Source organism: Chiloscyllium plagiosum, unplaced genomic scaffold (assembly GCF_037043375.1).
Source record: "Chiloscyllium plagiosum isolate Xiang-an unplaced genomic scaffold, Cpla_swu_hap1 HiC_scaffold_2, whole genome shotgun sequence".
Lineage (NCBI taxonomy): Eukaryota > Metazoa > Chordata > Chondrichthyes > Orectolobiformes > Hemiscylliidae > Chiloscyllium > Chiloscyllium plagiosum.
In genome coordinates this window covers 128762412-128780297 of record NW_028270140.1, presented here as the reverse complement: position 1 = coordinate 128780297, position 17886 = coordinate 128762412, and the positions used below count along the sequence as shown (strand labels likewise).

Here is a 17886-nt window from a genome sequence, read left to right as displayed (position 1 = left end):
TACTAAAATAAACATGCACAATAAGAGTTTTATTTTCCCTTTTATTTTAGTACTGCAGTTTTTGTTTTGCCGGTATTCCTTTCAACCAGCGATTGTGACAACTATGGAATTTTCCAAAGTTTATTTTTTGACAATTATATTTTTTGGATATTACATGGCAATGGAAATAAAATTTGTTAGAAGATAAAAACCTACCCAAATTTGGGAGAATGAAAGAACCTGCATTTACAGGAACATTTAGATTGTTGAGACGAGATGAAAAACATTTCAAAATTAAGTAAGCTATTATAGTGTACACAAAACACCCAATTTATACACTGAAAGGGCTTACAAACAGAAGCTGAATTCTTTGCCTGTGATAGGGGAGATCTCAGCTCACGGGGAACTGTGCCGTGAATTCAGTTAAACGACTCAAGGTAGAAAATCAGAATTTGATTCAATGTCTCTTCTAAAATCCCTGTATTGAAATTGCCAGCCTAGTTTAGAAGCTCAAATCTTGAAGTGGACTAGGCTAAATTAGATAGGAGAAAGTGAGGACTGCAGATGCTGGAGATCAGAGCTGAAAATGTGTTGCTGGAAAAGCGCAGCAGGTCAGGCAGCATCCAAGGAGCAGGAGAATCGACGTTTCGGGCATGAGCCCTTCAGGAATCCTGAAGAAGGGCTCATGCCCGAAACGTCGATTCTCCTGCTCCTTGGATGCTGCCTGACCTGCTAGGCTAAAATAGATGTTGAATTTCTATTCAAAACACATCAGGGTGATGTGGAAGTTTTGCTGCTGACGACATGTGAATTTGCATATCACTTGATGTTTAAACACTCTTAAGAAATACACTGGTTCCAATATTTTAAGTGTCCTAATGAATAGCTCCATATAAATAACGGGCAGGATTTTTCAGATGGCATAGTCTCTGGCCCAAACAGTCAGCAGGGAATGAACTGTTGTAAACTGTTACCCGGCAGCCATTCAGAGCATTACATGGCTGGAGAGGGGCTTCTCCAGCTTAACTGGTTGTGCTCCCTTGCAGGGGTAGGTGAGTGTCCAATGAGGAACTGAGGCACCCAACCACTCATCTCTTCCACTCTTCACCTGAAGCCCTTTCCTGGGCTTCACTCTGCTCCTGAACTCTTCCCACGATCTTCGATTTTGAGACTGATGAGAAATAACCACTAAAGGACATTAGTTGCCCTTGGTAAATGTGTGTGCAGGCAGAAGAACAGTGAGAAGGCAATCTGAAGAATTTTGCACCCCCTGAAAGCCATAGGCAGAAGACAAATTCTATCTATCGGAGTCTGTTTATTATAGACTGTTTATTTGTCATTTGAGACTTCCCACTTCAGCTTGTCCACTTTCAAAATCATTTGCATGTTTATCAACTCCAAATTAAATGTTCTCGAGTTCTTGGACTGTATGCCCATCCCCTTGACACCTGAACCTGCTCAAAATTTCACTTGCCTATAATCTTTATTGTCACTTATTTGGGCCCCTGTGCTTTACACGTAAAGTTCTAATCCTTCTGGTTAAATATTTCTGTTGCCTCACGTCTTTTTATTTCTAAATCTTTCTCGAGCACTACTTGGTACCACATTCTGTTCCACTTCATTGTTCTCCCAAACTCTTTCATTCTGTCAACTCTCACTGTGCCTCTTTCTTCCTTCAACCCATTATTGTTAACCATATCTATAATGGTCTGTAAGGATCCCGAGTTCACCCCATAAATCTCTCCCCATCTTGCTCTCCTTTACTCCTAATGTCTCCTTATGCATGATCTTTGGGCAGATTCTGCTTTCAAAACAAAAACCAAGACATTATATTAAAGTGTTCCAGGATTTCTTTTCAATATATAGCAAAATTCTGATGTATTGTAAATTGTTACATTGAGAGTTTGAGATGAACATATGGCACAATTCGATTAAGTCCTAGCTCCTATTTATCTAGTAAGAAGAAGTTGAAAATGTTTTCAGGAATCGCATGTCTTTTTACTCTCAACTTAGTTCTACAATTTCTTGTTTCAAAAATGTGGAATTAACTACACAATGGAAAAGCTGTAGTTTAACTATACTTAATTGTCATTATAATCCACAGGTGCAGGGTCTATTGAAGGACTTCATCAGAATGATTGCTTCTTAAATTCTTGCCATTATAACTTGAAAATGCAGGTCAGTTGCTATATCACGATCCATGTTAATTGCCTTAGATTAGAAAAGCATTGAAAATCAGGTTAGATAGAGAAAAACAGCTATGTGCAATGTACTAACACATTACGTGTTATGTTCTGAATGGTTGGGTAATAAGATTAGATTCTCTACAGTGTGGAAACAGGCCATTTGGCCCCAAGAAGTCCACACTGACCCTCTGAAGAGTAACCCACCCAGACCCATTTTCCTACTTTTACCCCTGACTAATGCACCTAACACTATGCTCAATTTAGTATGGCCAATTCACTTGGCCTGTGCATCTTTGGACTGAGTGTGGAAACCAGAGCACCCAGAGGAAAGCCACGCAGTCACTGGGAGAATGTGCAAACTCCACACAGACAGCCACCTGAGGCAGGATCCCAGGTCTGTGACGCTGTGAGGCAGCAGTACTAACCACTGAGCCACCGTGCCACCCTAAATATAATACAACCTTGCATGTGTCACCCTCACTCTAAGTCCCAGTAACATTCTCAGCATAACAATCAGAGACTGGGATCTTTTTGCTGGGATACACAATACTGAAACATGAAACTGAAAACCATTTGCAAAGTTCTGTTTGTGAGAGGTAATTGGGAAGTTGCTGTGGAGACTAATTTAGTATATTGAGAAGTCATTAGCACTCCATTCTCTTTCTCAGCTAACATATTGGGTTGATAAACACCTGCTTTTCACAAAAGTCATGGATATTAATTAATTATGCTACATATTCTCTCTCTCTCTCTTGGCTCTTAAGCAAAAGTCTAAATTACAACAGTTCTGACATTATAAAGACAGATATTCACCAAAAGACGCTGTAGTTCACTTGTGGGACAGGCCAACATTGAAGTAGCTTGGAATTGTGTAGGATATGTCATATATGCAGTAATTCACAGTTTTACTTGTAGTAAATTCTTATAAATTTCATAACAAGTTCAGAAGGCATAAAAGCAGGGTGGCTATGTTGGAACTCTGCAGGACTTTGTTTTTGACTTTGTGGAGTACTGCGTACCGTTCTGGTGACCACGCTATAATAAGGCCCTGGGATCCTGCCTCAGGTGGAGTACAGAGGAGGCTGACCAGGATTTTTCCTGGAATAGAGCTATTAGCTACAAAGAGAGGTTGGATAAGCTCTGGTTGTTTATTACAGCAGAGAAGGCTGAGAGGAGACCTGACTGGGGTGTATAAGATTTTAAGGGTGTGGACAGAAAGCAGCAGTCCTCCTTCGTTGAAGAGTTACTAACAATGAGCCATAATTTTAAAATGAAGGTTTAGAGGAGGTCTGTAGAAAACATTTTTCACTCAGAGGGTACTGGGAATCTGTAATGCAATGTCTGGGAGAGGAGTTGAGGCAGGAAACCTCTCAACCTTTTTAAATGCTCATCCAAGTACTTTTTTAATGTCAAAACATTCAAAGCTATGGGCCAAGTCTGAAAGTAAGACTGGTGTAGATTGAGCAGTTTTTGTTGGTGCAGACTCAGGGAGCCAAAGGAGTTCTTATATAATGTTTGAATCTTGAAATCAAACTTGTGATGATACATTGTAATACTTTTTGAACCTACCCTGCAGTAGTACTTCATGGCTTCTGTCTGATTTTGTTGTATCCCTAAGCCCAACTGTAGACATCTGGCGTAGTAGAAAGCAGCCATGGCGATACCCTTTGCTATGTAAACTGGTAAACAATCAGTTTCTTTTGCTATTCGTGGGATATTGTCATATTCAACAACCCTGGTTTACATTTGAGACAAATGAATTTGGAAAAATGGTTATGGTATGAACAATAAACAATGCACTAAATGTTCTAATTAAGTAGAAATCTCAACAAAATGATAACCAGATAAATCTTGTAACACCTCCAACTGAAGATAGTACTAATTATATTGACAATTAAACAAATTCTCGTCACTCAGCCTTACATTTTTTAATATATGAATAAGTTGTCATAAGAAATATCCAAGACCTGAAGGGGAGGTGATAGCCTAGCAGTATTATTGCTAACCTATTAATCCAGAGACAAAGTTATGTTCTGAGGATCCTGCCACAGCAGATGGTAGAATTTCAAACAAATCTGGATTAACAGTTTACATAGATTAGTCTATGAAACCATTGTCAGGAAAATTCCACTTGTTTCACGAATATCATTTGGAGAAGGAAACTGCCTGATCTAGCCTACATTTGATTCCAGACATTTGATGTCTTATGGCTTCAGGTTAAAGATGAGCAAGGAAACATAGGCTTGATGACTATGACACAGTTTGGCTGGATGAATCTGTACTCTATGTACTCATTTGGAGGAAGCACTAAGGGTGGAAAGATTACACAAGATCCTTCTGTGGCATTATCACTGTGCTAAGTGGGACAGACTTCAAGGATCTAGCAACTCAAGACTAGGCATTCATTGCACACTGTAGGTCATCAACAGCAACAGAATTTACTCTGCCACAATCTGCAAACTCATGACCTGGCAAATCCCCCACTGAACCATTACCATCAAGCCAAGAGATCAACCCTGGTTCAATAGACAGCAGTAGGGAACGCCAGGAGCAGCTGCAGGCTTACCTAAAAATAAGGTATGACCCTAATAAACAAGACTACTTGCTTGCCAAACAACATATGTAGCAAGTGATAGACAGAGCTAAGTGATCCCAAAACAAAGACTGTGGGATCTTTGTGCTGCAGTCCTACCACAGTTATGAGTGGTGGTGGACAACTAAATAACTCATTGGAAGAGGTTCCACAAGTATCCCATCCTCAATGATGGAAGAGCCCAGCACATCAGTGCAAAAGATAAGGCTGAAGCATTTGCAGCTATCTTCAACCAGAAGGATTGATTGGATGACCTATCTTGACCTCTTCCAGTGGCTCCAGCATCACAAATACCAGTCTTTAGCCAATTTGATTCACTCCATATAATGTGAAGAAACTGCTGAGGGCACTGAATACTGCAAAGGCTACAGGCCGTGACAACATTCCAGCATTGTACCATGCTCTTGAACTTGCTGCTCCCGTAGCAAAGCTCTTCCAGTACACACTGACAGCTACCTTAAAATATGGAAAATTGCTCAAGGATCTCTTGTACACAAAGAAAAGGACAAATTCAAACCAGCAATTACCACCCCATTAGTCTACTCTTGATCACCAGTAATGTAATAGGTGTCATCAGCAGTGCTATCAAGCAGCACCTGCTTGGCAATAACGTGCTCAGTGATGCCCAGTTTGGGTTCCACCAGGGCCACACAGCTCCTGACCTCATGACAGCCTTGGTTCAAACACAGACATAACTGAATTGTACAGGTGAGATGAGTGTGTCAATAAGCTGGACAATAACCTGATGTGTGATTTTTAATTTTGTACACCCCAGTCCAACACCGGCACCTTCAAATCATGACTTCCTAAGGTCAGAAGTGGAGATGTTTACCGATGACTGCACGATGCACCATTTGTGACTCCTCAGAAACTGAAGCAATCAGTGTTCAAATGCAACAAGATTTGGACAATATCCAGGCTTGAGCTGACAAATGGCAAGCAACACACAGGCCACATAAATACCAGGCAATGACCATCTAGAATAACAGACAATCAGAATGGTTGCTGCTATGCAGCCCTTTGTCCATAACTGTTTCCTGCAAGAGTAACAGTTAGTACTACTCCGCCACCTGTTCTTTCCTTCCTGTAATTATGCAATTGCTGATATGAAGAATGAAGACTGAATGTCTTCCCCCTATATTCTCAGCAGTGCATTCCAGATCCTAATCACTTGTGCTTTTTTTTAAAATGGTTTTCCTCATGTTGCTTTTAGTTTTTTGCTAGTCCTATTGAAGTTGTGTTTTTTGATATTCCATTGTTCCACCATTATGTTCTCCCTAGCTACTGTCTTCAGGCTCCTCATTATTTTTATAACTTCCATCAAATAACAACATTCCCAAAGGACATTGGGCTCAAGTGCTCCAATCTCAGTGTGACTGAAAGTCCACCTCCCAGAACCATTCTTGTAAATCTCTTCTGCACCTAAATGCCTTTATTCAATTACTAAGAATGTGGTGCCTTAGTTTGATCTTAACTGGATAATTGTGTCCAAACAATATTTTATAAATGTTCCTCATAATTTATTTAATTGTATATTCTATATTTCTATTCATAAAATATTCCATATGCCTTATTAACCATTTTCTCAACTAACGCTGCCATATTTAATGATTTATAAACATATATCCTAGCTGTCTGCTGCTGCACTTCCATGGGATTCTAATTATTTTGATCAGCCTGTTTGGACATGTTATGACACATGTCGGGGGAAGATGAGACATTACCACTACACCATAAAATCCCAAATGTAAATCAAATAAATTCGATGTACTGTTAAGGTTAATCACTACCTTCCTTATAGTATACATTAAGTTTAATCAGTCTTTGATTCTAGTTTATCTGGGACAAATCTGCTTTCACCCCATTGAAATTCTTGCCCCCCACCACAGCAATTAAGCATATCTATTCCAAATTGCTGCTGGTTCCATTCATTATTGCATTCTGGGTCTACATGCACAGGGTGGCTGTACATCTTGGTTTTGGTTGTGCCAATTTTAGCACGTTAGACAGTCCCTCAGGATGGAGGATGACATTTTTTGTATCTGTGCCATTTTTGCAATAACAAAGCATGCTCAAGGGGCTGAATAGCAGAATCTTGCTCCTAACTCACATGGTCATAATGTGACTGTGCCATTTATTAAATAATTAGATTGAATTTAACAAGAACAATCAAGAAATGCATTAAGTACCCTGATAAAACATGCACAGTGAAGCAAAATCCCATGAGACCAATATTGGCAGAGCCTTTGCAGCAGGTATGCCCCAAATTGTGTTCATTATACATTAGACAATAGGTGCAGGAGTAAGCCGTTCTGCCCCTCAAGCCTGCACCACCATTCAATATGATCATGGCTGATCATCCTTAATTAGTATCCTGTTCCTGCCTTATCTCCATAATCCTTGATTCCACTATCCTTGAGAGCTCTATCCAACTCTTTCTTAAATGAATCCAGAGACTGGGCCTCCATTGCCCTCTGGGGAAGAGCATTCCACACAGCCACCACTCTCTGGGTGAAGAAGTTTCTCCTCATCTCTGTCCTAAATGGTCTACCCTGTATTTTTAAGCTGTGTCCTCTGGTTCGGCACTCACCCATCAGCGGAAACCTGTTTCCTGCCTCCAGAGTGTCCAATCCTTTAATAATCTTATGTCTCTATCAGATTCCCTCTCAGTCTTCTAAACTCAAGGATATACAAGCCCAGTCGCTCCAGTCTTTCAGCGTAAGGTAGTCCCGCCATTCCAGGAATTGACCTCGTGAACCTACGCTGCACTCCTTCAATAGCCAGAATGTCTTTCCTCAAATTTGGAGACCAGAACTGCACACAGTACTCCAGGTGTGGTCTCACCAGGGCCCTGTACAGCTGCGGAAGAACTTCTTTGCTTCTGTACTCAATCCCTTTTGTTATGAAGGCCAGCATGCTATTAGCCTTCTTCACTACCTGCTGTACCTGCATGCTTACCTTCATTGACTGGTGTACAAGAACACCCAGATCTCTTTGTACTGCCCCTTTACCTAAATTGATTACATTTAGGTAGTAATCTGCCTTCCTGTTCTTGCCACCAAAGTGGATAACCATACATTTATCCACATTAAACTGCATCTGACCACTCACCTGACCTGTCCAGGTCACCCTGTAATCTCCTAACATCCTCCTCCATTTCACCCTGCCACCCAGCTTAGTATCATCAGCAAATTTGCTAATGTTATTACGTATACCATCTTCTATATCATTATCACATATTGTAAAAAGCTGCGGTCCCAGCACTGATCCCTGCGGTACCCCACTGGTCACTGCCTGCCATTCCGAAATGGAGCCGTTTATCACTACTCTTTGTTTCCTATCAGCCAACCAACTTTCAATCCAAGTTAGTACTTTGCTCCCAATACCATGCGCCCTAATGTTGCTCACTAACCTCCTATGTGGGACTTTATCAAAAGCTTTCTGAAAGTCCAGGTACACTACATCTACTGGATCTCCCTTGTCCATCTTCAGAGTTACATCCTCAAAAAATTCCAGAAGATTAGTCAATCAGGATTTCCCCTTCATAAATCCATGCTGACTCTGACCTATCATGTTACTACTATTCAGATGTGTCGTAATTTCATTCTTTATAATAGAAATTGTGTTCATATATTGTATATTGCCACGAGCAGACAGAGTTGCTATCATGGACAACTCAGGATTATATTACTCTGTCAAAATAGAGAAAATAAAAAATAGTTATATAACGGAAATGTACTTCAAACAATGTTGCATGTTTGTAGCTTTGACAAACTTGCTGCATGCATTATGATATTCTGAACACTCATAAATTCAATTTTCTATATAATATTTTGTGCTGTTTTAGTCAAAAAAATGGAACTGCTAAAGGCTCATTGGTTTTTCTATCTAGTTGTCAGTTTTCTTCTCTTTAGGCACAATTAGATTTCTGTATGGTTATGCTGATGAATGATTAATTTGATTATTCTTATTACCTTTGAGCAAGATCAACAGTGTTATAGTAGAGCTTACGACTGTAAAAGTAAGCAACTAGGTGACCCTGAGCATAAACATTGCCTCTGCTTGATGCTTCCTTCAGGCAATTCCATGCAGACTGTGTATCCTTACGGATACCTTGCCCAGTGAGGTACATTAAGCCCAACACACCCTGGGACTCTAGACTTCCATTGCCACATGCTTCAGAATGCCAAAAGAATGCCTAAAAGAATGGAAGCACATAAGAGCACAACTGTTAGAATGAAATATGGTCCAGGTTGTAGCACTATTAAGTTTTATGGTAACCCAAGATGAATCTCAGCAGTAAAAACTGTAGTCTTAAAATCTAAACAACTAATCCCCTGGTGGAGAAAGTGAGGTCTGCAGATGCTGGAGATCAGAGATGGAAATGTGTTGCTGGAAAAGTGCAGCAGGTCAGGCAGCATCTAGGGAACAGGAGAATCGACGTTTCGGGCATTAGCCCTTCTTCAGGAATCCCCTGGTGGCTCAAGTGGTCAGCACTGCTGCCTCACAGCACCAGGGTCCCAGGTTTGATTCTAGCCTCAGGCGACTGTCTGTGTGGAGTTTGCACATTCTCCCCATGGGTTTCCTCCCACAGTCCAAAGATGTGCAGGTTAGGTGAATTGGCCATGCTAAATTGCCCATAGTGTTAGGTGCATTAGTCAGAGGGAAATGGGTCTGGGTGGGTTACTCTTCGCAGGGTTGGTGTGGATGTGGTGGGCCGAAGGACCTGTAGAGAATCTGATCTAATTCAGTTTTAGGTATTGCAGTTCTGATTAATTTTTAATAACAGTCATTAATATTTTCCATTGAATGTATTGCTTTGTAATTCTTTTTTGAATTTTCACTTTTTGAAAAAGCAGTACAGCCATTGGACAGGGATTTTCTATTGCAGTGAAATCACTCATGTAGTAGTTGGAGGGGAAGGGAGATTTTGTATTTTCTTCAACATTGTGTTCTTAATCCTGATTATCTTCTGGGATATTATCCTTGGTTAAGGTGGGATGAGGCAATTAGAATTGTAGGGAATAAATGTTGATATAGGCCCAATGGACCAAATAGCCAATTTCTATGCTTTAGATTCTGTGTTACACATGATCAGGGTACTTCATTCATGAAAATTAGTGCAGAAGATTGTGCACCAGAAATGCATATAATGTAATAAATATATTTTTATACAAAGGATGCAATTAATATGAAATGTATTTTGATGGAAAGATAAATTTTATAAGTATTTATACTTGTCTGCTAGTTCGTATGTCTAGGAAAAGTTACACTGTTGCTGAGTTCTCAGCAGTGTCATGAGGCAGAAGGTTTGGGCACAAAATTTATGTGGAACATTTTATTCAAAGAAGGTTGTCCCATGTTGAAGTTTAAATTTAATCTGTACCTCATTGAAGAGAAGGTAAGAGTTTAGATTGAGTGGTGAAGTGATTTTGAACATTAAAGGAGATTGCAGAGAGAAAGAATGGAGTTCTAGGTATGTTAATGAAGATAAGTGGAATTAGAACTTTGTGAAGTTCTGGTCACATTATGGAAATTGCACCAGAGCAATTATAGCTATGTGAAAAAGTTGGATACATTGGGCTAATTCTTATTAAAACAGAGGGGCTGAGGTGAAATTTGATCAAAACATACAAAATTGAGAGTGGTCTGAATAGAACGGATTGAAAAGGCCTATTTATCTTAGCAGGGAGGTCAGTGACAAAGGTAATAGACTTAAAATGATTGATAGAAAGATTAATCATTTTCATTTGGAGGGTAGTAGTGGTATAGAACTCTCTGCCTGAAAAAAAAATTGTAGAGTTAGACAATCTCTCTTCTTCTGAAAGATGTCTGGATGTGCACCTCAAATGCCATATACTGGAAGGCAACAGAACAAATGCTGGGTAGTTGGATTAGGCCTTGGGACTTGTTTCTTGGCCAACACTGTGACGATGGGTGGGGTGATCTCTTTCTTTGTTATGAACCTATGACTCTACAGGAGTATGGGTGGTGACTGAGTAATAAATCTTCTCACAATCTTTGAGTAATAAAACACACTCTTTGGGCTGAATATTAGATGGTAGCTAAAATTAGGCAATGGAGGAGACAAGTTAGTTATTGCAGATGGTTACAGTGGACGGTTAGGAAGAAGTTCAAATAGGAAAAGAAAGTGTTGGGGGGACAAAAAAGCAAGGAAAAGGTTTGCGAAGTATGTGCAAATATGTGTGCGCACCAGGCAGGGTAGTACTGGGTGAGTATTGGGTGAACATTGGGTGAGTATCATGTGTAAGTGAATTTGGAATGAGGTTTCTAGACATGGGAATAGGATGAAAGGTTTATCTGGGGAATGGAGATTTTGATGAGATGAGATAAGATGAATGAGCAGTGGGAGTAGTTTTTCATCATATAAGCCATAGGAACTGCAGTTTTGTTTGGCTGCTCTTTCTGTATAGTAAGAAGCACAGTAAATGGTTTCATATTAATATTGATTATACTGTGCATTTAATATAGAGATCCCCATATTTTCTCTTGTACCTTTTGCAAATCCTGTGACTCAGATCTAGAGTAAAACAATCCTAGAATAGTTTGGGCTTTCACACTAGCTTTTGGATTACCATCATCTGCAGCAAGAAGCCATAGTCTGTAAAGACAAAAAAAAATGCGCAGTAACTGTTTTAAAAAAAAACTTGCATTAATACAGTGCATTTCATCACCACTGAACATCTCTAAGCACATTATAAACAATTAAGTACTTTTTGAATCGTGGCCTGTGCTGTTACTCTTGAGTCACACACACAATAATGTAAGAAAGAAAAACCCTCACAAACCTCTCCGCTTCTGCATTGCTCTGCTGGATGCCAAATCCTTCGAAAGAAGCTCTGCCCAAATTGTAATATGCTACAAATTTCAAATGTTGTGCTCTTGGATCTTCAGAGTTTATGATTCTGTTCATGTATTCCACACCCAAAGCCTGACATAAAAAGCAATGTAATTAAACACTGCAAGAAAATAGAAAGACTATTTACTTTGAAAAACAAGCTTGAATTTCCAGATATCATTAAAAGTTCTAACGTGGCAGACTGTGGGACTCAGTTTCCCTGACCTCCGATATCTAAATTGTGACCCAGAGGCCATATGTCACCCTTGAGCTCTGGCAATCCAGCACCTTAAGAAAAGATAACTAGTTTCTATATTTTTAAAGAACTTCCTTGCGTTGTTGATTTTGAAAGTGCAAACATTTGGGAGGAGCTGCTCTTCATGCTAACACTTCATTTATAGATAATTCCCAAATAAATTAGTATCCTGGTTTGTATCAGTAATTGCTGACAAAAGCAAAGTGATGGCAGCATAGTTTAAATCATTGTATTCAATTTTGATTCCATGTGGGTGTTAAGTAGATAGAGAAGGAGCAAGTTTAAAGTCACTTGCTGTCTTGGGTATTGTAATTTCCAGGTCTTATCTATACGTATGATTTTTCGTCAATTGTATTAAAGAAAGTAATAACCCATCAGGAGACAGGAAAGATGTTTCAGCAATGGTAATACTTTTCGTAAATAAGTAAGCCACAGCAAGAGGGTTTGTGAAAAGGGATCCTTTGACTTTGCTTGCCACAGAAGGAAGTTTTAGAGTTATGTAGTCTTCTACCTGCAAGCTGGAGATTTGCAGATGTGATTGATGCCTTGTTCATAAAAGGTAGTGAGGATAAGCTCAGCAAAAATAGACCGATCGATTTACCTTTAATGGTAAGGAAACTTCTGAAACCATTATTTGGGGATAGTCACATGAAAAAAATATAAATTAATTAGGAAGAGACAGCACAGATTGCTTAAGGGCATATAGTGTTTAACTGACTTGCTGGAGTTTCTGAACAGAGAAGAGACAGAGTTTGATTAGAGTAAACTGTTGATGTGATATTTATGGACTTCCAAAAGGTATTCAATTCAGCACCACACAGCAACTGGTCAGATAGCTCATGGACTAAATGGTACAGTAGCAACATAGATAAAATATTGGCTGACGATAAGAAACAACGAGTAATGGTGAATGGATACTTTTCAAACTGGAGGAAGATTTGTAGTGGACTTTCCCAAGGGTTGGTTTTGGAGCAACTAATTATTTTGAAATAGACAGTTAGGTGACAGATGCAGTTCAATGTGGAGAAATGTGAGGTGATACATTTTGGTAGATTGTGGAGATATAGTATAAAATAATGGATGTGCAGGAGCGGAAAGGCTTGGAATTTTATGTACTTAAGTTGTTAAAGGTGACAACACAGGTAGATTGAGCAGTAAATAAAGCCTGCAGTATTCTGGCTTTATTTATCCTGGGTATAGAGGTTGTGAACAAGGAGGTTATGTTGAACTTGTATAAAGAAAGAGTTAGACCTCAGCTGGAGTACTACATACAGTTCTGGGCATATTTATGAAACACAAATGTTAGAAGCAAGGGGAGGCCATTCCTCAACCCTGCTCCTCTGTTTATTATAAGATGATCATTGACCTCAATACCTTAATCCTGTCCTTCCCCATATCCGTTGATCATTTTAGCCACAAGAGCTATATTTACCTCCTCCTTGAAAACAGTGCTTTTTCCTTGACCATTTTTTTGGAGTAATCAATTCCACAGGCCCACACTCTCTGGTGAAGAAAGTTTTCCTCATCTCAGTCATTAAAGGTTTACCCTTATCCTTAAACTACGACACCTATTCTGAACTCCCCCATCATTGGGAACATCCTTCCTCTGTATCTAACATATCTTGTTAGAATTTCATAGGTTCTACGAGAGTCGTTGCTCCCTCCCCATTCTTCTAAACTCCAGTGAATATAATCCTAACCCACTCAATCTCTCCTCACACTGCCAGCCCCGGAATCAACTTGGTAAACCTTTGCTGCACTTCCTCTACAGCAAGAGCATCCTTCCTCAAATAAGGTGACCAAAACCACAAGAAAGGATGTGAACACTTTGGAGAGTGTAGAAAAATTTCACAAGAATAATTTCAGGGGTGATAAACTTTAGTTAAGAAGATACATTTGAAGAATTTGGGACTATATCTCCTCAGAAGAGGAGATCTGATACAACTATTCAAAATGATGAGAGGACAAACAGAGAACATAGTAAGAACCTGTTCCCTCTTGTAAAAAAACTGAGAACAAGACAGTGCAGATACAAGGTAATTTGCAACAGGAGCAAACATGATGTGCGAAAAAAACCTTTTCACGTGCAAGTAGTTAAGAGTCTGACATGGACTATGTGGTAGTCTGATGCAGGCAAGTTCAATTGCAGCATTAAAGAGGCGATTGGATGACTACTTAAATAGTGACATTCTCCTGTCTTCTTCATATATTGAATATTGTTTCTAAGTTATAATACTCGTTCAGAAGGTCAGGAGGAATGGGATACAGGGAAATTTAGCTGTCTGGATACAGAATTGGCTGGTCGACAGAAGACAGCGAGTGGTAGTGGAAGGAAAGTATTCTACCTGGAAGTCAGTGGTGAGTGGTGTTCCACAGGGCCTCTACTCTTTGTAATTTTTATTAATGACTTGGATGAGGAGATTGAAGGATGGTTTAGCAAACTTTCAGATGACACAAAGGTTGGAGGTGTCGTTGACAGTATAGAGGACTGTTGTAGGCTGCAGCATGACATTGACAGGATGCAGAGATAGGCTGAGAGGTGGCAGATGGAGTTCAACCTGGATAAATGCGAAGTGATGCATGAGTACAGGATTAAAGACAGGATTCTTGGCAGTGTGGAGGAACAGCGGGATCTTGGTGTGCAGGTACATAGATCCCTTAAAATTGCCACCCAAGTGGACAGGGTTGTTAAGAAAGCATATGGTGTTTTGGCTTTCATTAACAGGGGGATTGAGTTTAAGAGCCATGAGATCTTGTTGCAACTCTATAAAACTTTGGTTAGACCGCACTTGGAATACTGCGTCCAGTTCTGATTGCCCTATTATAGGAAAGATGTGATGCTTTGGAGAGGGTTCAGAGGAGGTTTACCTGCTGCCTGGAATGGAGGCTTATCTTACGAAGAGAGGTTGACTGAGCTCAGACTTTTTTCATTGAAAAAAAGAAGGAAGAGAGGGGACCTAATTGAGGTGTACAAGATAATGAGAGACATATATAGAGTTGATAGCCAGAGACTTTTTCCCAGGGCAGAAATTGTTAACACGAGGGGCCATAGTTTTCAGCTGTTTGGTGGAAAGTATAGAGGGGATGTCAGAGGCGGGTTCTTTACGCAGAGAGTTGTGAGTGCATGGAATGCGTTGCCAGCAGCAGTTGTGGAAGCGAGGTTGTTGGGGATATTTAAGAGACTGCTGGACATGCATATGGTCACAGAAATTTGAGGGTTCGTACATTAGGTTTACCTTACATGACGATCAATGGTCAGCACAACATCGTGGGCTGAAGGGCCTGTTCTGTGCTGTACTGTTCTATGTTTTATCTATTCAAAGAGCTGGTGCAGACCCAATAAGCTGAACAGCTTACTTTTGCACTGTGACGATTCTTTGATTTAGTTGGCGACTACCTTGAGCTTGGCAGGAAATTGTCCCAGCTTCCTTGCTTCAAGCCCCAGATCAGCTCCTTCAGATCCCAACTTCTGTAACATCAAGAGTTCACTGCCTGCTTTTAACAGTCTTAACTGCTGCAGAATTCTACTGTTTAAATAGGAAATAGCACAAAAGTGAGTGACTTCTGGAAAAACTGATCATTTTCTATTGGAAACTAGGGAGATTGAATTTGGATCAATTTCTACATAGTGGCTTTGAGGGTCTATGGTACAAACCTCTGAGGTGTACACAGGCAGAAAAAATATGGTTGAAGGAATAAAGCAAAAATATTGGAGGTCTGAAAACCTTTTGTTTTGTTTCTCCCTCAATATTGTTTCTGCTGTTGGAGAAACTCAGCAGGTCTGGCAGCATAAGTAAAGACAGTAACAGAGTTTAATGACTCAATTTCAAAATGTCCAATTTATATTAATTCAATTAATTTTTTAAAAATCCTTCATGGGTTGTGGGCTTCACTTGCTGGGCCAGCATTTATTGTACATTGCCAGTTGCTCTCCAACATGCTGGTGAACTGCTTTCTTGAACCGCTGCAGCCTATTTAGTCTATTTAATGTTATTGTGGAAGGAGTCTTTATGAATTTATACAATGAGTCTTGTAGATGGCACAAGCTGCTGCTACTGTGCTTCAGCGGTGGAGGGAATGAATGTTTGTGGGTTATTATGTTTTGTCCTGTGGATTTGCCTACACTGTGTGAACATAAACATATCTTCAAAGTTACCATTGCAATACAGAATTTATAATATATAAAAATATCGGAATTGCAACCTATTTCTTTTAGAGAGGGAGGTAATCTTTATTCTCTTGAATTCATCTCCAAAGCAAATTTCCTAACTTAGCAAATAACTTGGTGTCAGATTTCCACCACTGCTACTCTGTGCGAAAGTGGGAGTGAAATAAAAGGAAATATTCAGGTAGTCACTAGAGAAGGAACTTATTTAATGTTTCAAGGTCTTTCATCAGAACTGTTTAATCTGGGGCACTTCCAGCATTTTGTTTTTGACAAATCATAGTACTTTGGTTTTAGTGATAGCGAGAATTCTGGGGTAATTCTTCTGCTCTTTTATATTTTCATTCTTATGACATAGATTCCTATGGCATCTGCTCTGGGGTCTCTTTAAATTGATCCTGAGTGCAGGAAAAGTTTGCAAGATGTTAATTCTGTGTCCATGCCATTAGGTTACAATACATAGACAAATTCCCATGAGTCATGTCATATGCACTGCTGACAAGTTGTGGTCATGGACTGCAATCTTGGGTTCAAGGTACTTTTCAATAGCAGATTGGTGCAATCTTTCAGTTTTCTACATGCTAATTTTAAAATCAAAGTTATCGTATGCATTTAAGAACCAAATCCATGCTCTACGTCTTAAGCTCTGATCTGCAGGGTAGGGCAGTCATTGGTCTGGAACCATCTCCTGTTGAGCAGCTTTGCCTTTACTTGATATTTGATTTCTTTAAAATAGAATCACCATAATTGAAGATATCTGAGATCATGGTGGTGAAAACCATGCAGAAGTGGTTGGATTCTAAACACAATTCCTACATGGACAAAAATAGTTCAGTCATTTCTTTTGACCAGGCACTGATCTCCAGTTTTGTAACCTTCAGCTGGGAAACATCAGTTCCTAGGTAGGAGTGTGTTTCATTCATCACCTCTAATACCACGGGAGGGTCGGTAAAAGGAGAAGTGATGGCAATCTGTGGAACTCCACTAACTTCTTGACGGATGAACGCCGGTTGAGGATGTGATTAATGTTCTCTCCTCCTAGAATCTGGGCATATTTGTAAGCGGTGTCTGCATCAGGGATTAATGATTCCTGCCTTGGGTGACTGTGTGGAGTTTGCACGTACTGCCCATGTCTGTGCGGGTTTCCTCTGGGTGGTCTGGTTTCCTCCCACAATCCAAAGATGTGCAGGCCAGGTGAATTGGCCATGTTAAATTGTCCACAGTGTTATGTATATTAGTCAGGGCTAAATGTAGGGATAGGGGAATGGGTCCAGGTGGGTTACTTTTTGAAGGATTGGTGTGGACTTGTTGGGCTGAAGGGCCTGTTTCCATACTGTAGGGAATCTAATCTATTCAGCCTCTCTCTATAGTTCAAATCCTCCAACCCTGGCAACATCCTTGTAAATCTTTTCTGAACCCTTTTGAGTTTCACAACATCCTTCCAAAAGGAAGGAGACCAGAATTGCATACAATATTCCAAAAGTGGCCTAACCAACGTCCTGTACAGCCGCAACATGACCTCCCAAATCCTATACTCAATACACTAACCAAAAAAGGAAAGTATACCAAACACCGCCTTCACTATCCTACTACCTGCAACTCTACTTTCAAGGAACTTATGAACCTGCATTCCAAGGTCTCTTTGTTCAGCAACACTCCTAAGGACCTTACCATTAAGTGTACAAGTCCTACTCAGATTTGCTTTTCCAAAATGCAGCACCTCCCATTTATCTATATCAAACTGCATCTTTCACTCCTCCGTCCATTGGCCCAATTTGATCAAGATCCCATTGTACTTTGAGGTAAACTTCGCTGTCAACTACACCTCCAATTTTGGTGTCATCTGCA

General features: G+C 40.0%; 1 protein-coding gene across 2 annotated transcripts in view; it reads right to left on the bottom strand.

Annotated features, from left to right (window-relative positions):
- Window positions 1–676: 676 nt before the first annotated feature.
- lrp2bp (LRP2 binding protein) overlaps window positions 677–17886 on the bottom strand; it is a 35118-nt gene continuing 17908 nt past the window's right edge. Inside the window, exons 5-9 of one of the 2 annotated variants that reach the window (XM_043705960.2) lie at window positions 11568–11710; window positions 11275–11380; window positions 8733–8956; window positions 3735–3900; window positions 677–2190 (exon numbers count right to left, since the gene is read on the bottom strand). In XM_043705960.2, coding sequence (XP_043561895.1) covers window positions 2125–2190; window positions 3735–3900; window positions 8733–8956; window positions 11275–11380; window positions 11568–11710 — 705 coding nt within the window. In that variant the 3' untranslated portion in view covers window positions 677–2124. The remainder of the gene's footprint in view (window positions 2191–3734; window positions 3901–8732; window positions 8957–11274; window positions 11381–11567; window positions 11711–17886) is intronic. The other variant, XM_043705951.2, reaches the window with a different exon arrangement.